The sequence below is a fragment of the Marmota monax genome, unplaced genomic scaffold (genome assembly GCF_021218885.2).
Source record: "Marmota monax isolate L192 unplaced genomic scaffold, Marmota_monax_Labrador192_F-V1.1 WCK01_AAM20220418_F8-fsc00022, whole genome shotgun sequence".
Classification (NCBI taxonomy): domain Eukaryota; kingdom Metazoa; phylum Chordata; class Mammalia; order Rodentia; family Sciuridae; genus Marmota; species Marmota monax.
The window spans coordinates 10436163-10460670 of NW_026695215.1; the positions used below are offsets into that span (position 1 = coordinate 10436163).

Sequence of the window (24508 nt, forward strand, 5' to 3'; positions counted from 1 at the left end):
CCCTCATCTGCTCCTTTCCTTCCCCAAGCACGAAAATGGGCGGGGCCGGTGGCTCCCCACTGCAGCCCAGCGACGGTCCCGCCTCCAGCTTGGCTGTCCTACTAGCTACTTGCGACCTGGGGCACCGGCACTGGGACTACGGGGAAGGAAGTCGTGTTGCACACGGAGGATCCGGGAAACGAAACCAGGAGCCACGGTGAGGTCACTTCTAGGCCTCCTTCCAGCTTTCTTCAGGAAAGGTTGTGCAATGTCTGTTCCCGGCAGCCGAGAGGCAGACAGGAGGAGAGTCGCTGCCCGGTACACGGTTCCAGGACTAGGGCTCCCTCGGGGCTGCGCGTTCACAGCGACAGTCAGATGGTGGACGCCCTTCTCTGTCGCCTACCAGGGCGGGTCTGCCTGGATTGTGTAGAAGAGACTCGCGCTGCCTCATTCTTTTTGATGGAGTGGGGGAGAAGGGCCCGGGAAGTAGAGAGGACCCTCGCCAAGGGGTCCTAACTGTTTCGGTGGTAACCCTGGCCTAGCCCAGAGGCAGTTCAAAGGCAAGGTGAGTCCTGCCTGAGAAAACCCGGCCTGGCTCTCCTTGCACACAGCTTCCCGGGCTTCATAGCTCAGAGAGCTTCTCTGAATTGAGGGCAGAAGGTGAGCTCAGAGCTTCTGCCAGCATCATGGGGTAATAGGAGGAGGGAGTAAGTAAAGCTGCTAGCTGCCACTGAACAGCAAACAATAATTGGAATTATGGCTGCAGCTCAAACTCTGCTTGGCTATCCAGAACACCAGATGAATAGGGAAGACAGAGCGGTAGGTGGCAGGTGGGTGAACCCTTTGCTTCAGAGTCACATGTCAGTTTCAATCCTGTCTCTACTGTCTCACAGCTGTGGACTCTGGGCCAGTGTCTTCACTCGTGTTCATTCAGTTGCCTCATCTCTGAAATCTCTAAAATTGTGTAACTATTACAAGAACCACCAAATTAAGACAGAGCATTGTGTGCATCAATATAAGGTGCAGGGGCCCCATCTGGCACTGCAGAACATCCCAGGGAAAGCTCGCTCCCATTATTACAAGCATTTGACAAAGTGCCTGCTGCTGCCAGCTGACCTTCTGACTCCCAGGTGGCTTTATTGATGCACTGGCATTCCTGGAAGTCTGGGCAGGACCACTTCCCAGTTCCAGGAACCGGCACTCAGCATTTCCCATTTCCCAACTGGAGACATGTTAGAGAGCCGCAGCTTGGTGAGAGGTCTTAGGCAGATCAGAGCTCCTTCCCCTTCTTGATCCTGCCTCACAGCAGAACTTTCTCTTAATGCCACCCTGGCACTTGCAATAATTGTATGGCTTTGAACAATGAACATACTCATGGGAATGAAAAATGAAATGAGTGGGTTTCTATGTTTGGGTAGAAAACCATCCTCACCTCCAAGGAGCTCTCTCTCCTCTGCTCCCAGATCTCTCATTGCCTGAATGAGCCAAAATACTTCCAGCCTCAGGACTTGTGCTCTGGAGGTTCCCATAGCTACAGCACAGTCACTCCAGATACAACCCACACCCAGGACACCACCCAGTGGATGGTTATAGACATTTTTCAACTCAGATCTGAGTTGCCTGACAATGTCACTGTCACTATCAACTAAATCTTTGCCCTCATAGCCCTTTCTTCTAGCATCATTATTTTTTACTCAGAGTACTTAATGTATTGTAAATATTTAAATACAATTATATCTCTACATATGTATTTTACATGTTTATAATAAATAATAAATATCTCATATTTGTAGTAACTGTGTTCCATGTTTTCCTAGTGTCTGATATAGTGATTTGCAAGCCCTGTGCCTTCAATTAATGTTTCTTGAATAATAGGATACAAGCTTTATACTAAGTGAATATTTATAAATTTGTAAATGAATATGTATGTGTACATTGTGTATCTATATGCGCACATAAGACTATTTGAAGAATGATAGATTTAAAAAAGTACTTAAATTAATAAGCACTAGCAATTGTTATTTCCATTTTCCAAGTTTTGTTTTAAAAAAGTTCTTAGAAAAAAGTCTTGCCTATCTAAGTAAAATTTACATGACCACAAGAGTAAATTGAAATTCAAGCCTTTTCAGTCTTATGTAATGACAGTCTTTTAAAATTTTTTACTGAAAGTTGGCCATTTGGGAGAATGTCTTTATTTTTTCAATGAGCATGAGTGCCAAGAACTTGCCCCTGGAATCAGGAATCATTTAAGTTATGTAGCTAGTTATTTGTATGATGTTAAGTAACCATCGTATATTTACTTACAGGCTTAGTTTTCTCATTTAAAGGTGATAAAGTAAACACCTCAAATTTATGAGGCAGCAGTGGGTTGTCCAGAAAGGCTTTTCAAGAATAAATATGCAATGAGATGGGGTTGTAGGTCGGTGGTAGAGCGCTTGCCTAGCGCGTGTGAGGCACTGGGTTTGATCCTCAGCACCAAATATAAATAAATAAATAAAATAAAGATATTGTGTCCAGCTACAATTAAAAAGAAAGGAAAAAGAATAAATATACAAATCAAATGAGAAAAACTGACTTTGAAGATCAGTTTTTTTGTGTCTTCTGGCTCTTTGGTTTACTGCTTAGTTTTTTAAACACTTGGTCACTGCAATCTCATTTTATCCTATTTGATATAGGATCTGTGTTTTAATTCAAGGCTTACTACAAAGTAACTATCCCAAATTGGTTCTAAGCCTATTTTGTCTAGTTTTATTGAACCTGAAATACAGAAATAGATTTTTACAGGAAGACTCCCTGTTATAAGATTACAATTATAATCAGCCTCGGTAAAAGGCCTCTGTCTCATATTTTACAGGTATGAGCAGCGATGTACTGAAATGCTCACCATCTCTTATCATGTCCATATTTTAAAAGACAACAGTTATTGTTCCGCTTAACTGTTACCCAGACCACAATGAAACCACAACAGACGAAATGGTTTTCTCTTCAGAAGTTAATCAAACCTTCTTTGAATGCATGCAATTTACCCACAAACATACTTACAAGAATATGGAAATTATTTGATTTTTGATTTACCTCAACCAATGTTGCCTTGTCTCATTGTCCTACTCCCCATTACTCTTCTTCCCCGCAAACAAAGTCTTATTCTCACTTATTGATAGGGAGCTAGAAACCTGAACTTCTGGTGAAAGTTTTTAGAGGAGTAAAGTTGTGCAAAAATAATTTAAAACATACACCATCATATTAGGGCTTGAGAAGAACATGAATTGGTTTATCTTGTGTTTGGGTTAGAAAGATTTGTTCTTAGGCAGTTGAGAAGTAAATTCAGAACTACAGCCCAAATTTAGTTTATGCCAATTTTATAAGGATAGTAATTTTAGGATCTTCTAAAATTATAAATGCTTCCCTTTGGGTTCTAGATTTTACATTAGTACATTTTGAAAGCATTCAAACAGAAATTTCAAGATCCCAGGAAATGGATCAAATGGTTTAGCTTTATCAAAACACAAAATTTCAACAAATTGAACGGACAGGCTTAATGAACTTTTAGTATCAACCCATGAATAAAGCAGTTTTTTGACTAAAAATAGAAAACTTACACTGGGAATGGCTGAACAGTCGGTTTTTATAAAGCAGCTTAAGAGGGAACTATGAAACCATATAACATTAAAGACAAGTTGGCAGTAGGATGAGATGGACATCATTACCCTAAGTACATGTCTGAAGACAAGAATGGTATGAATATACTTTGTGTATAACCAGAGATATAAAAAACTGTGCTGTATATGTGTAATATGAATTATAATGCATTCTGATGTCATATATAACACAATACAAATAAAAAGACAAGTTGGTTGACAACTGGTAACTTCAGGTTGCCCTTCTTAAAATAGTAATGGTGGGGGACCTGACTATGCTAACTAAAACCAGCTCTTTGCAGTTAACAATCTTTTCCTGATTTCTAGAAGCTCAGATAAACAACTTAGCTTCAGTTTGGTGACATGGAATTTTATCATGAGTGATTCCATTTTGCTTTGGTCTGTTAGGGCTTTGTGCAGGAGTTCAAACAAAACCAAGAGCTTGCAGTAAGTTTTATTTGACAATGACGATATGAACTATGAAGCTGGAATTGGATATCCTGTATGTTGTTTCACCCTCTCCCTCTGTTAGAGGTTCACAATGATAAAATAGCCCAAAATAAATTTAACAGTGATGTACTTAGATGTACATAGTAGGTAATAACTCAATTTTCTCCAAAGCTGCTCCTAAACAGAATTAGGGAGAAATGTATAATTAGATTGTGAAGAAGTTTTGTATTTTTCTTGGAGTAATTATGATTCCAATGGCACAATATGATTTTGGTTATAGACTTGCTTTCTTTTGGTAATGCATAAATATGTTTTCTTTTTCCATGAAGTCTTTTTAGCATTTGTTTTTTAGTAAGAACACTGAAAGCAGTTATTTAGTTATCATGTTAACTTAATTAACTAATTTCACTAGAACATAGCTCAGTCATTTTCCCCAATTGAGTAATATTGTGCTTGGAATAGGTCCATGATCCATTGTATTAGAGTTATGTAGAGAAACAGAACAATGCACAGTTTTTTTTTTTGAATAAGAAATTGGCTCATACAATTTTTTATGCAAAGTCCCATATTCAACAGTCTGTAAATGGGACACTCAGAAAATCCAGGGATGAAATTCAGTCTGAATCCAAAGATCTGAGTACCCGGGGAGTCAATGATGCAGACACCAACATGGGTCTGAAGGCCAGAGAGCCAGAGACACTGAGACCAGAACACAGACAAAATGGCAGGAGGAGTTGGATTCCTCTTTCCTCTACCTCTTCTTCTACTCAGACTCTCAAAGAGTAGATGAAGCTCACCCACACTGTGTAGGAAAGTTTAATAACTCATTCCACAGATCCAAGTGCTTGTTTCATCAAGAAACATTTAAACACCTCTGGAAATCAGGTTTAATCTGAGTACACTCTAGCCAGTTAACACATGAAATTATCCATCACACGTCTACCCTTATCAATGTGTCATTTATATGCCTCTCCTAAAGTGTAATTGAACATGCACTGGGGTGTCTTCCCAGAAGAGGACATTAAGTCCTTGAGTGACTTTTACTCTTTTCCTTGTTATACCTTAACTTAAATGCTAAGATGTCAGATTTTAAAAATGCTTGAACACTGTGATATATCATCTATACATCTTATGTTACATGATATGAGATCAAGAGTGTAGGGAAAGCACACACACATTAGATATAGCTAAAAGTAGAGGAAATAATCTTATCATTACAGTCCTTGTTTCTGAAACTGGTCACATGATCATAACTGGTATCTATAGCTTTCTTCTACTGCTCTGTAATCCCTTTTTCCTCCAGCAAGCACCTCTAGAGGTACAAAGGTCAGTTAACATATTACACCAGAGCTTATGATGTGCCATTTTTAATGGCTGAGATATTGTGTGATTACTAAAATTCTAAAAGCCATAGGAAAATGAGGACGGAACCTTTATCATCAATAGTGTTTCACATACTGAACTATAGTTGAAGATGTAATAAAACCAAACTGGGATAAAGAAAGTAAGCAGGGAACAAATGCACACTATTTTAGCCTATGTTTTATTTTCTCTTTCTAGAATTTCTGTTCAAGATGAGAATGATCTCTGACCAAAGCACACATCAGGGCTGAATGTTTCAGCTGGTACTCATTAGACAAGGACCCAGATGCACAAAATGAGTCAGGCCTTTTCATATTTTTTGCTCGAGTTGTGCAGTACAGACCATGGGGTGTGGAATTTCTAGAGATAATCTCCCAGTGTGCACTGGGAGTTCCCCTTTCTTGCTCCCCTGCTGGTCTGTTCCTGAATCCCAGCTCAGAGGCGGGACACTGGACCATATGCTTCCTCTGGATGTGTAGGTTGTGAAGGCTGCAGTTTTTAGCTTGGTTGCCAGTGGGGGGTTACAGGTTTACAGTGTTCCTTCATAACTTTTTACATCATTGGATCTTCTCCCCAAAGGCTTTTAGAAGGTGTCTGCCATCATGGGCCACCCAACAACTTCTGAAATCCTACTCAAAGTAGCATGGGAAATAGGGCCCGACCCAGAGGTTTAAAGGACTAGGTGAGGATAGACAAGGTTAATAGAGAGGACTATTCCATGAATGTGACTGTGTAGTTTAGCGCACCTTGTTTCAACAGTTATATTTGAACTTGTAGATATTGTGCTAATATCAAATCTTCTTTTTCAGGACTATGTAAACCATGGGCAAGAAAAGTAAGTAATTTAAGTGTTTTCTTTCCTCCCTGTATTAAATCCTTCCTGTATTAACTTGTCTTTCTCATGTCGTTTTCTTTCTTTTTTTTTTAATACTTCTGAAAGGTTGTCATTTGTATCTGTGTTTAGGTGTCTAATGCTCAGCACTTCTAAAACCTTTGTGAGATATAAATGACAGATCTCACTTTTTTGCTCAGAATCCTCCAATGCCTGCCAATCACACTTGGAAGAAAACACCAGATTTTCCTAAGGGCCCAGAGATGAGCTGTTTCCTACTGTTCTACTGACAGCCAACCCTATTCTTCTCTTGATGATGCTTCTGTTTTCCTAACATGACACATTCATTCCCAAAGTCGGAGTTTTTGCATTTTTCTTTTCCTTCCTCTTGGAACTGTTCTCACTAGAACTTTTCCCTTGTCATCTTTTGGGTCACAACAGGAATTCTATCTGCCTAAAGTAACAGCCTCATTCCCTGCTGCCGACCCGATGTGTTCTTTTTTCCTATCAGGTAAATCTGAAAATGTTTTTGAAAATTTATTTTCTTACTACCCAAAGATAACTGTCAGCAGCCAGAGAGCAGCTGCCTTCTTGATAACAGTTTCTCCTCATTCTTCAATGGATCCTGTCACATTACTGATCATCTGTAAATATTCTTTTATTTTAAAAGAAATAAAATCCAACTGGGCATGGTGCTGCACACCTGTAATGCCAGCAGTTCAGGAGTCGAGGCTTTGCTAAGCAACTCAGTGAGATCCTGTCTCTAAATAAAATACAAAAAGGGCTGGGGATGTGGCTCAGTGGTTGAATGCTCCTGAGTTCAATCTCCACTACCAAAAAAAAAAAAAAAGGAATGAAATCCAATAGTGATATTTGTAAGTTGCTAATATGTTTAACTTGTTTGTGAAGTCTTGTTTTTTAGTGATATGCAAATTCATTTTCAGTTTTCCATTCAAATTTATTTTCTGTTATAGGTATTTTTGCATGTCTCAGTGCTGTAATATTGTGGACCTCAGTCTTTTGAAATGATATTCCATTCCTCAGGAGTTGCTAGTCTGTGGACTATGCAAATAAGCTAATGAAGCAGCACTGCAAACACACATTTGCATGGAACATAAAGAACATACTTACCAAATTTCTTCCTCTATTCTGCTTCATAAATACTCATGAAATGCTGCTCTAGCTTTTTGCCTTCTTTGTTTTCAAAGTATATTTTTTCAGATAACTGAAAGTGCAAAATTTAAATTTCTAACCAAAATATTATAATTGATTTTTAAAAAAATTATTAAACATAACTTAGAAAGAATACTCAGCAGACTGAAATCCCAGGCAAACTACTAACCTAGACAGGTGTTTGGAATCAACTAAAAGGAATGCCATCCTTTTCTCTATATACTGAGCTTTCTCAATGATAGATAGCACTATAATATTTGGACTGGACAATTCTTGTTACCTGGGAAATGTTCTTGGTAGTTTCAAGTGTATAGCAACATCCCTGGCTCCTTCCACACTGAAGTGAAGATGCTCTTAGAAATACTGACCCGTGACTTTATTTTGGGTTTCCCAATGACAACTCTGATTTTCATGAAGACATACCAGAATCTTTATGCAGGTTACTCTCGGTCATTGTTGATGTTATTTTGCACACTCAGGTATGAAAGCATATTTTCCATCTAAGATGGAAAGGGAAATCTAAGAGTGGAAGGAGAAGGCTGTGGCCAATTCTATTCACAGCCACCACCCTCAAACTAGAGGAGGATGTGAAACCAAGCATGTTTTATGTAAAAAGCTCTGAAAAAATAAAATCACACTTTAAATTTCACAGACATAGGATTTCTGAGTCAGAGTTTGATTTATAGATAGCTAGGTAATTCTGAAAGGCTTTGTAATTCTATTTTTTTCTGTGTAATTACAAATTATTTCTCTTTTTCATATTTTAGAAACTTTAGGCCAGTCTGGTAATCCAGAGCCCGAGGATTCCTCTCCTGGGACCACAAGTGGTTACCCAGAACCCTGGGCTGACATTCCACTCCCACCATATAGCTTTTCACAGTTTGGTGGACCTCCAGGGACACTATCGATGCCTGTGCCACCACCTCTGAACTGCCCACCTGGATTAGAACATTTAATTCTGGTAATTTCAAATACATAAAATACTCACAAAAAACAAAACTGTGCTTCCAGTTTGCTTACCAGATTAGTTATAATGATAAAATGATTAATGATAAAAGTTACAATGATAAAATAATTAGTTATAATGATAAAGCAATTATTTTCTTTTTGTTAATTAGCTTTGGAAACGGTAACATCATGTTTGGTTAATAGATCACTCCAATTCTTTTAGATTCAGTTTACTTTGAAACAAAATACGAATGTCTTTGCTAATTGAGTTTTCTATTATCTTGCATATAGTGTATGCTTAAAATCAAAAGCAAACACTTGTTTAGCACTATTTTCTAGGCTTTGTTCTAAGCATAATGCATGTATTGACTGAATCCTTATACTGTGTGGTGTATAGAAGCTATAATATTCCATTTTACACAAGATAAAGCTGAGATCCAGAGACAATATATAGCTTGCTCAGTGTGTAAAACCTAAGGAAGCAGGACTGGCTCTTTTATCCTGGTACCTTGATTCTGGATCCCATGCCCTTTAATATTAATATTGAATAATTTCCTTGACAGGTGAAAAAAACTTTTTATAAGTCTTAAGAGTTCAGCTTCAGTAAGTGGTACCAAAAAGAGTGTTTATGTGTAACATATTCTTATAATTATTAAAATTACTTTTTAAAATCAATACTATGTTTATCATAAATATCAACAACAAGGAAAAAGAAATGTTGAATTTTGCAGTACTACATGATAGCTTACTTAGCAATGTGAGTAAGTAAAATAGCACTATGAAGGTAAGTAAAATACACTATAAAGTTCTATATGTCTAATCTATAAACAAATAGATATTTCCATGATAAAAACTGATGTTTGCGTAAATGAATTGTCTCTTTCCTACTAGCTTACTTTCTCACAATGCACTTAAGTAGTATTTAACCACTCACATCTTTCCACAAAATACCCTGAAATGTATATATTTTTTAAAATCAAGGTCATAAAATATGTTGAAATCTTATTTACCACAAATGATGATATCAAGTACACTTAAAAGAATACTTTTGAAACTTGCAGAAAAATTCTTTAAGTGGATTAAAAATTTTTCATATTTTATACACCTCATTTCAAAAGAGCCCTGTGCTCTAATTTTTATAAATACCAGAATAAGTCAGTTTTAATTCACTTAAATTTATCTTCATCAATAGTGAATACTTTCAAATACATATTTTCAATTTAAAACATGTTAACTATAATTTTACATTAAAAAGTAATATAGACTATAATAAAAATTTAATATGAATAAATGTTAGCATGTAGTACTAAACAATGAATTATGAATATTGATTGGTTGGCTAAACATTTGAAATTCTTAATTTTGTTTTTACTCTAATAGATAGATCAGTTACTGGTTCAGCAGCAAGTTGAAATTCTGGAAGGTATGTATTCACTGTGTTCTTCACATTTTTAGAAAGACAGAAGGTTAAGCTGATGAAACCATATGAACTCCCACAAATACAGCACTCTAGATGACATAGGATGATAAACGTATTAATGTGCAAATGTCTCTTCAGAATAAGCAAACCAGGAATGTTATCAGCAATTCATTTCTAATCAAATAAAATTTATGTAAGTGTTATTTACAATAGTAAATGTTGTTATAGTAAATGTTATTTTTATTGACATCTGTCCTTATGACGTAGAAAAACTAGAAGAAAACTATCAAGATGTAATTTTGCTCTTCTCCTTCTCTCTCTCCAAGTCATTCTAAAAGTTTTTATCATTTTACTGATTTCTACAAGCTCAGCTCTGTTCTTCCAATTTGAGATCACTTTGAGAATGGCACATAATCACGTGTGTTAGTTCAGCTGCTTTAGTACGTTTCCAAAGTGAGTGATCTTCTGAATTCAAATGGGGATGTTTGGGAAAAATTGTTGTTCATGCCCACAGTTTCTCCTGGGATGAGATGAACCCAGTGGAATGTGTGGTCCATGGGCTCTGGGTTCCCTGGGGATTATGGGGACAATACAGGGTTGGCAGATGCTCACCACAGGTCTGGATGCTTCTTCCTGCAAGAGCGCTGCTGCTCCTGTGTGGGCCCAATGTATCCAGGGCTCCCAGGTTCAGGAGTAAACCTGCAAAGCCAAAAATACCTCAGGATGTTTGCCAAGGAAAGAGACCCAGGTAGATGCATGAACGATGGCATCCTCCTTGCAGATATCAAGGCATAATAGAAACTCTGGTGGTTTATTAGGACCCATATTCACCTTTTCCACTGGTAGAAAGTTGTATTCCACTGGTAGACATTAGAACATGAACTGTATTATCAGAGTAATCAATTTTGTCAAAATGCACAATTGTCATCTTTCACGTTTAAATTGCTTATTAACCATTAGATATTTATAACGTTTTGATGTGGTTTCCATTCTTTAAAATAACTTTTCTTCTTTAGAAAGGAACAACTTTTTAAATAATTTGTATTCTGAATTTAAAAAAAATTCTATTCTGTGGTATACATTACTGGGATTATAAAATCCAAAAGGCCAGTCACTATATATTATATAGTATTCCATTTCAATTTTTTAGATATATATAAGCTTTATGTATATTTCAGTATACAGTATATGTCTTTAATGTAGAATATATAGTGACAGATTCACTAGTTTTTAATTCTTAATTTTAAAAAGAGATATCTTTAAATTCATCTGTTGTGAGTAACATGAAAAGTACTAGTTTATTTTTGGCATCTGAAATTATGACAAGCACTTAAACCTTCGCCTAACTGAAAACTTAATAGATTCTAACAATATAACTATAGATGCTTTTGATTTCATTTTTTTCCATGTAACTGAAAGGAAACTTGAGATTTTGAAAGACTGTTGATCTCATTTTGCAGACACAAGTATAAAAGTTTTGAGATTAAACTACGTATTCAAGCCACAAGTTGGTTAATAGATGCCCTCTCAGAAATAAATTTAATTTTTAAAATTAGTTTTTAAGCTTTTTCAAAAACCTTAGCTTGTGGCAGATGTTGTGACTAAAGATAGTCCTTTAAAGGCCAAGACTAGGCCAGTTTGAGTCCCCTCAAATTCCTTGAGAGAGGCTACAGTGATAGGACTTGTGAAGGACAAATTCAACTATTCAGTGTCCCTCTGGTTGCACGTAAGGTTTCCACCAAGTGGATCTATGTGGAAAGTTCTTTGGTAAGGTGACATTTTAGTGTCAGCATCCATCACTCCTCCCTTTCCCTCATGAAACGATGAGCTACATGAGGTGCTGCGTTCACCTTGGGATGCCCACCATCTAGATATTTCGAGTTGAAGCCCTAGTTCCCTAGCCTGGTCCTGTCCTTTCCCTCCTGCCTAATACCCATCTCCCACTTCTCACTTGTCAACACATCCTGCTGAGCTGAACGAGGGTGCTGTGCGTCCGATGTGATGGTCTAATTCACCTTCCACTTTCACTCTCTCCCTTTTGACATGGGTCCATTGAGAGCAACCCCCACCTATTGCCACGTTGCTCAAACACGAAGGCAAAAAATAAGATATAAATATGGTTTATTAAATAAATCTCCAACCCATTGTTTTGATGTAGTATTTCATAGACTATGGATACAGAAAACATCCTAGAGACCCTCCCTAACATGTGAAAACTACCACTACGTGAACATTTTATCTATGTAGCCGGTACCACTGTACCCACCTGCAGTGCGATACCAGGAGAGTGACTTGTTTTCTTTTCCATATTTCACATAATGATTCAAATTCTTTGTACATTAATATCTCTTCTCACCCCTCCCCTTTGCATTTTTTTTCTCACTCTGATCATCTCTGAACAATTTCCCTTTTTCATCTTTCCTCTTCTACTTGGAATAGCATTCACCACTGATCCAGCTAGATATTGCAACGTCTTAAGACATATTCAACATTTTCAACATATTGGTGACTGTGATTTCTTCTTTTTTCTCTTTAGCCATCACAGGTTTTGAAACTAATAACAGATATGAAATAAAGGACAGACTGAAACAGACAATCTACTTTGCTGTGGAAGATAACGATTGCTGCACTCGCAATTTCTGTGGGTATAACAGGCCTTTTACCATAAAGATCCTTACTCTTTCAGGTCAAGAAATTATAATTCTGAAGAGACCACTACGATGTAATAGCTGTTTCTTCCCCTGCTGCCTGCAAAAGGTCTGTGAGCAATTATTAGAAAAGTCTGTGAAGTAGTTCAGTAAGAATTTTCACCCTTTCATGGAACTTGCATAACCAAATGAGATCTAAAGGCAAAGTGACCATGAGCTATAGAGTTAGTATTTAGTCAATTGCATAGGAAGGAAGGCATGTAACCAATAGTCCTCTGTCTCTAAATAGTTTTCCCCATAGGGTTGATCAATAGCTCAGAGATGAGAGAATTCTTTATACCTTATACCCAATGACTCTGATAGGCATGATCAAAATTGATGGAGTTATACCTTTGAGAATATCGTAGAATACCATTTTAAGAGCACATAGAAGAAGAAATGTGTGGGATCCCATGGGTCTGCAACTCAGTCATCCTATACAGATTGCTGAGAAACCAGGACACAGAGATAACACAGTCAAACAGTTATTCGAGGTCTTAACGCTGTACTTACTTTGAGAGGATAGCTGAATTATTCCCATCAAGTGATTCCTATCATTCATTATTCATTAATTACTTTGCTTTCCACATCATTTGGGATAGGAATAATTTAATACAAATTTTGGACTCAAAAGAGTTGGATGGGAAATGCTGTGCAGTTGAATAGTGCAGTTGAATAGTGCATTAACATGTATCCTGTTGCCTTGAACTTTTCAAAAGGTCATTCCAGGTGAGCACAGTCAGGCACCATCATGCTCACCCAGCTAATGAATAAGTCAAAATTCCAGTGGCTGGATTCTTTTCATTACAGCAGCATGCATGGTCATATTTGAAAATTGCACCATCGAGCAGAGATCTGTCTGTACATATAAGCCAGTGGTTTTAGAACATGCTTTAGAACACTATGTGTGCAGTCTGCCTGAATTTCTGCTCATCTCTTCCATAAACCAAAGAATCTGGTGCCAGTTTATTTACCCCTACCTTCTTCAGTCAGGTCCTCTATAAAGGATGAAAAGGAATAGTACTGACCTAGTGAGGATGTGTTGGGTATTTCAATATCTGACATTGAAAAAGTGCTCAGTAAATGAAAGCTACTAGTAGACATTATGACACTGATAATTATATTCACAAATGTCCTTTTGCTTTTGTAGATAGAAGTTCAAGCTCCTCCTGGTGTACCTATAGGTTATGTTTCTCAGACCTGGCACCCATGTTTTCCCAAGTTCAGTGTTCAAAATGAGAACAGAAAGGAAGTACTGAAAGTTATTGGTCCAATTATGGTGTGTAACTGCAGCGCCAATATTGATTTTGAGGTAACAGATGCGATGGTTTGCTTTCCTAATATAAAAAGAATCTATTTTTTCACAAGATGGAACAAATATCTTAAATAAGTATTTGTGTACAGATATTTCAAGAGAAAGAAACTGTGCTCATATATTTACTCTGGGCTCGAAAGACATTTATTGATCCAGTTAAAGGTCGGTATTGATTATGCTAAGTGAAGAAAAGAGAAGCAAAGTCATGTTAAAAAAAATAAGCCAAGTATCTAACACTTAAACATTCTTTCTGTGCGGTGACACTGTATATTATTCATTTTAAATGGAATGCCAACCTTGACAACTCCATGATCTGTACTTTATCTATATCACAGTTTCATAGGATTACCACATACCTCATTTCATGTAAACAATTAGGTCATTTCATTCAGTTTTCAAAGTCAGAATCCAACTGGTAGTGGGTTAAATTCATTGGCTATTTTTTAATTGACATTTTTATGACGCTAAGGCTTTCACATGCCAGAAATGTTACGACTGTTATTTATCCATGTCTTATTTTGGATTCTTTATAAGACCACATAAGTTTATATATATAGAAAATGTGCGCCTTTTTTGTTAAATTTATTCCTAAGTAGCTTATCGGTATTTTTTGATGTTAAAGAGGTATATTTATATTTTAGATGTTTATTGCTAACATTGAGAAAAATCTTTGTGTTTTTACTTTTCATTCAGTCACATGTTTGCATTCTAGTGTGCAGGAGGTGTTTCTCTTTTGTTTACTTGCGTTTTCTATGTATAGAATTGCAATATAAATGGGATTGGGAGCTCTTCTAATGTATACATGCTGAATATCTCCTTTTCTTCCATGCTATTTTCAATAGCAAAGATGAATATAATGGTAATAATGGAAATACTGGTAAATGTTTTATAATTCTAACTCTTTGCTATAGTGTTTCATAGTATTTTTTCATTCCTATTTCACCTAGACGAATTAGCAAGCTTTTTTGTGTTTCGAAAACGACCCACACAGAAAATACTTGGAGTTTATGGACGACATGGTGATAATTGTTAACAAGAATGTAGGTACAGAGAATGTAGAATTGGAGAGTTGGCTCCTGACAGAATTTCATTCACAAAAATAGGGTGACAGCTAGATTTAGCTCATGAACCATTGCTCACTGATCCCAGACCTAGATTCTTATTGGGATTTACTACTCAATTTTCAAAAAGGTAGAATATTATGGTCAAGAGTTCAGACTCTGTGATAGACTATCTGAATTTGAAACACATGTCCACAAATTCTTGCCTGGGTGACCTAAAACAAATTACCTAACATTTGTTCACCTCATTTTTTTTTTTAATATAAAAGTTGGGTATAATACTACATGTCTTTCAAGGTTTTTAAGAGAATTACATCACCCCATAATTGAAAACCCTTTACATGCTATGCATATACCAAACATTATATACAAATACCAAATTAGTAACTTAGAAATTGCTTTTTAAGCAACCATTCCTATGATCAGATGTTTTTAATTGCAAAGATATTCTAGTATTTTAGGCTATATTATAGAACATTCTTCTGATACATACCTTGGCTCTCTGTTCCACTGTTCTTTACGAATAGTGATGTTCACATTATGACTTTGGTATTCTTTTTTAAATATCTTTATCTGTTATTGATATTAAGTTGATGGATTTACAAGTTTAGTACTACATAATACACTGTTCTTTTTGTTTTTGTTTATTTTGGTACCAGGGATTGAACTCAGGGGCACTTGACCACTAAGCCACATACCCAGCCCTATTTTGTATTTTATTTAGAGACAGGTTCTTACTGAGTTGCTTAGTGCCTCACTTTTGCTAAGGCTGGCTCTGAACTCGCAATCCTCCTGCCTCAGTCTCCCGAGCTGCTGGGATTATAGTTGTGCGCCAACGCACCCAGCTACACTGTTCTTTTTTATTTGCACTTTTGATATCAAACGTGCATTTTCTCCCCACAACAACATTCTCCAAGTCTCCAGATACCAACTGGGTGTCCTACAACTCAGTTTAATAATGACGTTAACTATCTGACATTAGCACAGACCCTACAGGCTAAGGTCTCAATCTCAAAAGACAGCCTGATTTCAGACACTAATCACAAATCCAAAATTTCCTGCTCTTCTGACCAGCTAACGTGGGATTTCCACAGCTCCCTTTACAGTTTTGAAAATTTGCTAAAACTGCTCATAAGATCCAGGAGCCCCCTTCACTTGTGCTAACAGTTTATTTCAAAGGCTATTGTAAAGAATGGAGATGAATAGCCAGAAGAAGTGAGTGGAGCAAGGGTTCAGGGCACCCAGCCCTTGGAGCAGGGGTAGAACATGGAGGTGTTCACCACCCTGGAGAGACTCTGAGCATCCATGATGGACTAATCCATTCTCTACTGGTGGGTAACTCAGTCCCCAGCCCCTGTCTCACCACTGGAACTCAGTGAGGGACTGAAATCCAACACTCCAGTCATCACTAGATCTTTATGATGTCCAACTTCCATGCTAAAGTGAAGCTATCAGGGATCTACCCCCAACACCCATCTCATTAATGTACAAAAGTCTTTACTCAGTAGAGTCCTACTGGATTTTGAAGCTGTGTGCCAGGTATCTGGGACCAACACTAAATGAAACAAGATTTTGCCTATCATCCTTATCATTGAGGAAGTTACAGGGTTATAGTAGCCCTGTGTGTTAGGAAGCAGGGACAAAAACTGGACACCTTTTCTTTGGCAGCACAAGCACCAACTTATTTCCAGAGGTCGAGAGACTATGTACAGGAGAATTTAGGGTTTTTAAATGTTCTCTAGAATTTAGCAAAATACCATCTATCATTTTTCAGTTATTTGTGTTCTTATCCTCCCTAAAAGTGATATTTCCTACTTGCATAAATTTTAGTAAAATTTTCAATTTTTTGCTGTAGGTATCAAAATGGGGAAATAGATCATTACATTTAGTAGTTGGTTGACAGAGCCTGGTAACTAAGCTATCTTCTGGATTGTTTTCATTTATAACAATGTTTCAAAATTAAACTAAATTTAGATAATAAAATGGAAAGTTTTTCATGAGTTGCTTTAAATACTCAGATGACAGCTACCAAAGGAGAAGACACCAAGTTATGCAAGATGAGATCTCCTGAGTCCATTATGCCTCACTAGTGTTGCATAACAAGTAACCCCTAAAACTCAGTAGTTACAAAATACATTGTCACATGCTATGGGTCTGCAGGTCAGCTGTGTTTCTGAGGATATACTAGGTCTCAGAGAGATGGACCGGTTTCAGGTGGCCTCAAGTCTGATCCAGGAATGTTCACTCTGGATTTGTAAAAGCGGACGTCATCTGGATCCAGTTTTGCTCGTGGCTCTTTACCTGATACCCAGAGTGAAATCACTTAGCCACATTTTAGGTCCCGGCTCATGTCACATCTGTGAACAGTGCTTATTCAAACAAATGAGAAGGCAAATCTTCATGGTCAAGGATCACTGAGATGCTGCAGAGGGAAAATTAAACAGATATTTGGTGAACAGTAACCTGAGTTTCATATTAAAAGTTTATTCCAGGCTGTTAAGAACCCATTCCAACAGATGCAGATAAAACAAATCAAGTGGTTTTAATTTCTCCATTGGTATTTAGCTGGTCCCAGCCCGAGGCAAGGGCTTCAGGGGATGCTTCTAGCATAAGGGGTGCTTGGTTTAGATTAGAAAAGGACACACTTTCCTGGGATAGGTGAAACTTCCTGTGGAGGAAGCTTGGTGAACGCTGGCAACGTGCATCCTCACTGTCCACCTGGATAAGTGCCTGTGTCTGTGCACACGTGAGTCCACTCTACATGAAGATCCTCAGCTTTACTCAGTCATATTTTTTTACAATTCTTCCTTTTACCAAAATAGAAAAATTTCACATTGGGGTCTTTGATTCATACTCCTTTCCTTTTTCTTGTTCACCAACCCCAGCTATTAAACTGTCTGTCCCACCCTTGACCTGATGGACTGCACTCATCAAGGTGCTTATAGGTCACTGCTGTGAGGTCAGGCAACAGGTGGCAACCAACAGGAGGCAGGTTTAAAATGGCCAATGAACGAGGCTTTATTTATCACTACCAGGTGGAACTCGATCAGACCCACAGAGTGGACAGGAGGAGGGTCTGATGAGAAACTGGACTAGAATTTTATGGGGCTTGCGGCAGGAAGGGAAGGGCTTGGGACAGGAAAAGGGATTTTTAGAGTTGGTCAGGGGAACTGGCTGAGATCCAGGTTTGGCTAGGAGATCCCGCTGATTGACTGGCGGTTCCTTTGGTGCCTGATTGATGTTTCTTTGCTGCTCACCGGCTGGTTGGTGCTTTGTTTTTAAGTCACCGCCACCGACCAGACAACTTCCTTCACTCAAAACTGCCAATCTTCTTTCCTAGATAATTAGCAATGTATGTTTCCCAATAGTGGATGGGAAGAAATCCCTACCAAATATTTAAACTTTCAGACTATGTATACTATCTGTGCTTCCTAAAGTAGAAATCAGAGACATGTTTTACTCAGTACCTTTCTGACAGCTTCTAGAATGTTCATCAAAGAAACATTTCAAAATTTTATACATTTCTGCTTCAACTTTGATGTGGATCAATTCAAATGATTTATTATTTTCTTAAGTAAGACAAAATGTTAGATTTCAGCAAAACTATAATTATCCTTTTTCTGTATGATGAAACAATTTTTTCATGTATCTATAAATACGCACAGGAGCCTATTTCGGGATACAATATTTGTATTGTAGTGAGGGATACAATATTTGTAGCTACATGTAGTGCATAATTTTAATAGACTATTTACAATATTCTATACAATCTGGATTATATAGATTGTTTTATTTAACTCCAGATTTGAAAGTAGGTTTGTTAATAGTTTACTGGACTTAAGACTTATCTTTTTGTTTGTTTTGCTTTGCAATTCAGGTTAAATCTCTTGATAAAGGAACTGTGGTTGGCAAGATTTCCAAGCAGTGGGCTGGTTTTATCAAAGAACTTTTTACAAACAGTGATAACTTTGGGATCCAGTTTCCTTTAGACCTCGATGTGAAAATGAAGGCTGTGATGCTTGGGGCCTGCTTCCTCATTGTGAGTCTGTCCTTTCTGATCCTGGTTGTAGGTGGTTTCTATCTATAATGACTGCCTATCTAATGCTGGCTTCAGTATCATTGTGAAGTGATTCAATGAAGTGTGCATTTTAAGATGACTGGAAAGGAACAGGTTCTATGCAAGGGTTCCCACTTAACCCTATCTCTGAATTTCTATTCAATGCTTACACTTTGGATTCACAAATGCCTAATTTTTGTCCAAAGGGCCTGGCACTTTCCATTGAGAAGAAAAGAACTTTCTATACAGCAGAGGTCCTGGTTTGGGGGCAATAATAATAATAATAATAATAATAATAATAATAATAATAATAAAGTTGATGCTTAGAAGAGGAATTTGAGTTAAGACTTACATGCAATAAAACTGTGAAACATGGGGATTTTATCTTGATTCCTTATTAAATGAAATCATGTACTACTGAAAACACAAAACAAACAAACAAAAAACAAAAACAAAAACAAAGAACCAGGCCATACCCCGATTCAACTAAGTCAGAAGCTCAGAAGAAAAAGGTTTGTAGAGCATCCCAGGAACTTCTGGCTGTGTAGTCAAATTAGAGGATTAATGGGACCAAGCAATGATCTTCAACTTTAATGCACAGGAGAAAACACAGGTAGTTTTCAAACTCTCAATGTCCAGATTGTATCCAAATGTATTAAGCATAAATCTCTGCAGCTGAGAGGGTCTGCAGTCTGTTTAGAACTCCCAGGTGACTCTGGTGTGCAACCAAGGTTTGGGCCCACTAGATAAATACGTTAAACATTGAATTGATTTGGGGATGCAATCAGAAAAAAAAAACTAATAGTTAAGGATATACAACAAAAGGATCTAATTTCTTCAACAGATAAATGACAAAGAAAATTTAAAAATAAATATACAGAAATTTGAGAAACATCAACCTAATTATAGTTTGTGGACCAGGTTTGAATACTGATTTGAACAAACTAATGTAATAACATTTTTGTGTTGTTCAGGGAAATTTGAATATTGACTGGCTATATGATGGTAAAGTGGAATTATTAATTTTTTAGATGTAGTAATGACATTGTGTTAGGTAAAAGCAAAACTGAATCCATATCTTTTAGAGGCACATACTGAAGTATTTCAGAGGATGTGTTTTAAATAATATTGGAGATTTGCTTTTAAATAATGGTGGTGAAAGCAGAGAGTTCTAGGAAGTTGAATAATTAAGCAAATATGATTATGTTAATAATTACTGAACTAGGTGAAGAGTCACTGGGACTTTATTATACTATTCTCTCTAATTTAGCATATATGTAATATTTCTGTTAATAAATATTAGTTTAATTTTTAAGTAATAATATTATTGTGATATTTATAGGGTTTGCTATGAGGTTTTGATATAGTATACAATGTGGAATGATTAACTCAAGCTAATGAATATATCCTCAAGTACCTGTCATTCTCTTGGGGTATGAAGATGTAAAATTCACTATTTAAGGAATTTTGAAATTTGCAATATGTTATTACTAACTATGGTCTCAGTGTTGTGCAATAGATCACTAAATTATATTCTTCCTAAGTGAAACACATTTGGAAACTTTGATGTATCTCCCGTTTCATTTCCACAGTCCACCTCCTAGCCCCAACTTCTGAGAACCACCATTCCATTCTCTACTTCTGCAATTTCAGCTTTTTTAGATACTACACATAAGTGAGATTGTGAGAATTTTCTTTCTTTCCCTGGTTTACTTCACAAAGTTTAACATTGCCCACAACAGAATTTCCTTGTTAAGGCTGTATATCCGTTTTGAATGTGAATCATATTTTATTTATCCATTATTTTTTCCTACTACAATTTTTACCTAGGGACACTTAAGCTACAACCCCAGCCTTTTATTATTATTATTATTATTATTATTATTATTATTATTATTATTATTAATCTTGAGACAGGGTCTCACTAAGTTACTGAGTCTGGCTTTCAGTTTGTGATCCTTCAGCCTCAGTTTCCTGAGCTGCTAGGATTATGAGTGTGTGCCACCACAACCGACTCTATTTTTTGATGGACAGTTATGTTGGGTCTGTATCTCTGTTACTGTGAATCATGCTGCAATAACTATGGGAGTCTAGATGTTTCTTTGGCAGATATCTTTGGCTATTCTTTTGGATAAACATCTAAAAGTAGGATGGGTCATATGTTAATTCTTTTTGAGTTTTTTTGAGCTATTTTCCATAACAACTATACTAATTAATATTTCTACCAAAAGGAATATTCCTTTTGAACACATTTTTTTTCTTTTTGATAATAGCCATATTAACAAGGGTGAGGTGATATCTCATTGCATTTCTCTGATCATAGGGATGTTGAGCCTTTTTTGCATATATCCATTGACCTTTCCTGTGCCTTCTTTTGAAAAATGATCCTTTGCCTGTTTTTGGGGGTGTGTGTGTGGTGCTGGGGATCCAACCCAAAACCTCTACATGATAAGTAAGCATTCTACCACCAACTTATATATCCACAGCAATTTTAATCATTGTATGTGTTTTCTTACTATTTAGTAGAGTTCTTTATACATTGTTGTCGAGAAGGGGAAAAATTGCTACATATGCAGTCAAGGGGAAAAATAAAGAATGTCCATGAACTTCTGCCCCTTTCATGCTTTATTCACTCAAATTCCTCAATACAATTTCATTCTATAGGTTCTTAATCAAGAAAACAACAATCCTTAATGTTAGGCACTGCAATAGACATAATCCACTCACAGCAAACAATTCTAGATTGATTAATTTACTGAAAAAAATTCTAGATTAATTCTAAGCACTGCAAACACACTTAATCACGACAGGCTAATGACAGACATTCCCTCTGTATGCTAAGTTCAAATGTCAGATCAAAAGTCTTAAGCCTTAGGCTTTAAGTCCAGCAGATGCACACTCACTCAGACTGCAGTGATCAGGTCCAGAACTAAGGCAGGCTTTTCCTGGTGTGGAGTGGACGATCAGTTGAGGAGAGGGTCATATAGAGAAGCTGTGGCTCTCATCAAGGTCCAGATGAGGCAGTAGAGTTCGAGAGCCGTGAGGATCATGCAGAGGATCAGGAAACTGATGACAAATGATGGGATGTCAGTTCAGGTCCTCATCAGGATCTCCACCTGGAATGTATCCTTGTTTTGGCTGGCTGAATCCCTGTTCATCAACTCTATTATTTATACTAAATTTGGGGGCTTTTGACTCCCCTTTTCAATCCATATCAGCTACTACTGGATTTCTCCATGACATCATTTACCTTGGGGTCAGAAACATCTGGTCTGGTGGTCTCCACACTGATCTTCTCGCCTTTTCCTCTTATCAGGTGAGGACAGCCTGCCAGGGGCTTCACTCTGTTTATCAGGGTGAGGGGAAATAACTTGTTTGAGGCCATACTGGAGGGATCTGTTGGATGTGCCTGGTGAGACTGCAGGTTTCAAACTGGAGTTTTTACAGTGGAGTTGCTTAGGCTCAGGCCTAAGGCCATCCTCACAATTGTGGTTCTTAGCCCCTTTTCAGATGTATGATTTCAAGCATTTTCTCTCAACCCATAAGTTATCTCTCGCCTCATTGGTTGTTCCCTTTGTGATACAGAGTTTCAATGAATGGATGAAATCACATTTATTGACTTTTCCATTCAATGCCTGTGCTTTTGGAATCATATCCAGGAAATAATTTTCCAGATCAATGTTATGGATCCTCCCCTCTTACATTTTCTTCTTGTAGTTTATAGTTTCAGGTCTTACATTTAAGTCTTTAATCCATTTTTCATTGGCTATTTTTAGTACCCTGTGTGAGATAATGACCTGGTTTCATTATTTTGCATGTGGCTATCCAGTTTCCTAGCACCATGTTGTGGTTTAGATGTGGACTCCCTCTAAGCTCATGTGTGAGACAAGTTTAGAAATGAATGATTGGATTATGAAAGCCTTAACCCAATTAGTGAATTAATCCCCTGGTGAGGATTAACTGAGTGGTAACTGAAGGTGGGTAGGGTGTGGCTAGAGGAGTTGGGTCCCTGGGGGCCTGCCTTTGGGGTATAAATTTTGTATCTGGCTAGTGGAATCTCTCTCTGCTTTCTGATCATCCTGTGAGCAGCTTCCTCTGCCACACTCGTCCTCCATCATGATCAGCCTCACCTCAAGGCTCAAGGAATGGAACCTGCTGTCTTTGGAGTGAGCCCTCTGAAATTGTGAGCCCCAAAATGAAATTTTGCTCCTCTAAAATTGTTCCTCTCTGGTCTTTTAGTCACAGCCACAAAAAGCTGACTATAACACACCTTTATTGACAGCACTGTCCTTTCCCCATTGTGTATTTTTGATATCTTTGTCAAATATCAATTGATCATTAAAAAATGGGTTTCTTTCTTTCTGGGTTTTCTGTCCTGTTCCATTAGTTAGTATGCCTGTGTGTATATGAGGACCATACTATTTGGATTGCTGTAGTTTTGTAACATGTTTTGAGACCAGGGCGAAGGTCCTCGGATTTGTGTTTCTTACTCAAGATCACATGACTTACTCAGGTTCTTTTGTGGTTTCATACAAATATTAGAATTGGTTTTTCTATTTTTTGAAAAATTATATTGGGTTTTTGATAGGTATCACACTGAACCTATATTTTATGCTGTGTTGTATAAAATCTTAGTGATATTGATTTCTCTAATCCATGCTTGCAGTATAGGTTTCTGCTTATTTGTGTCATCTTCAATTTTTTTCATCAATACCTTATAGTTTTCACCATACAGATCTCTTACATCCTTGGTAACACCTAAATAGTTTATTTTTATACAATTGTAAATGGGATTGTGTTCTTAATTTGTTATACATACAACTCTTGTCATGAGAAAAGTCATATTACTAGAGAAGGACTAAAAAACATTAAGGAAGAAAGATTTAAATAGGAGGATTTCAAGGGGGATTAGAAAAAAGATGACATTCATGGAAATTAACAGAGGATCAACTAAATTCATTCAGAGATCAGGATATAGAAAGAAAGGATTAAATTGCTACTAAGTGGGGAGCTGACCGCAGAGCTTGCTTGGCTGCAGTCTTTCCTAGATCTACTCTACACTACATTTTTCTTGCTCACAAATGTTTCACTGTGTGTGATCAGTTCCTTCAGTTTTATGCCTCTGAGAATCCATCCCCTGCTTTACCAAAGAAAATTCACATCTGAATTTTTCTTTTCTTTTTTTCTAGGACTTCATGTTTTTTGAAAATACTGGATTACAGAGACCAAAAATAGGAATATGGTAGTGGATTTGTGAAAGTATCCTCAGAAAATTTGAAGGCTACATATTGATAGAGATCATCTAATAGGAAACCCGGTGGCTGCTTCTTCTCTGTGGAAATCACTCACACCTGAATAAAATGAACCGCAATGCCCACACCTTCCATTGTAGGGTTTTGCTTTAATTAGAGATTGTTTTCTGTTTCTTGCTGCCTTATGAACGTTCGCACACACCTGTGTGAAGGTTCACTATGAATGTGGGAAAAGAACATGGGGGGGGGGGGTTTGGAGTTGTGGCTCAGTGGTAGAGTGCTCGACTAGCATGCATAAAGCACTGAGTTCCATCCTCAGCACCACATAAACCTA

At 37.2% G+C, this 24508-nt stretch overlaps 1 protein-coding gene across 2 annotated transcripts; it reads left to right on the forward strand.

Annotated features, from left to right (window-relative positions):
- LOC124084219 (phospholipid scramblase 1) lies at window positions 1-24308 on the forward strand. 2 transcript variants are annotated; one of them, XM_046431218.2, is made up of 8 exons: window positions 1-196; window positions 6239-6264; window positions 8202-8395; window positions 9763-9805; window positions 12489-12559; window positions 13640-13801; window positions 18743-18904; window positions 24112-24308. In XM_046431218.2, exons 2-8 carry the CDS (start codon window positions 6252-6254, stop codon window positions 24166-24168), a joined length of 702 nt encoding a protein of 233 aa, XP_046287174.1. In that variant the 5' UTR covers window positions 1-196; window positions 6239-6251; the 3' UTR covers window positions 24169-24308. The 2 variants fall into 2 exon arrangements, with proteins under 2 accessions (XP_046287174.1, XP_046287172.1); XM_046431216.2 differs by having other exon boundaries at window positions 5-196; window positions 12339-12559.
- The last annotated feature ends 200 nt before the right edge of the window (window positions 24309-24508 follow it).

What these genes read in the sequence shown, in the direction of transcription:
- LOC124084219 (XM_046431216.2), top strand. An exon ending in GCAAGTTGAAATTCTGGAAG is followed by an intron (nt 9,806 to 12,338) that starts GTATGTATTCAC and finishes TTTTCTCTTTAG; the next exon opens with CCATCACAGGTTTTGAAACT. An exon ending in GCGCCAATATTGATTTTGAG is followed by an intron (nt 13,802 to 18,742) that starts GTAACAGATGCG and finishes TTTGCAATTCAG; the next exon opens with GTTAAATCTCTTGATAAAGG.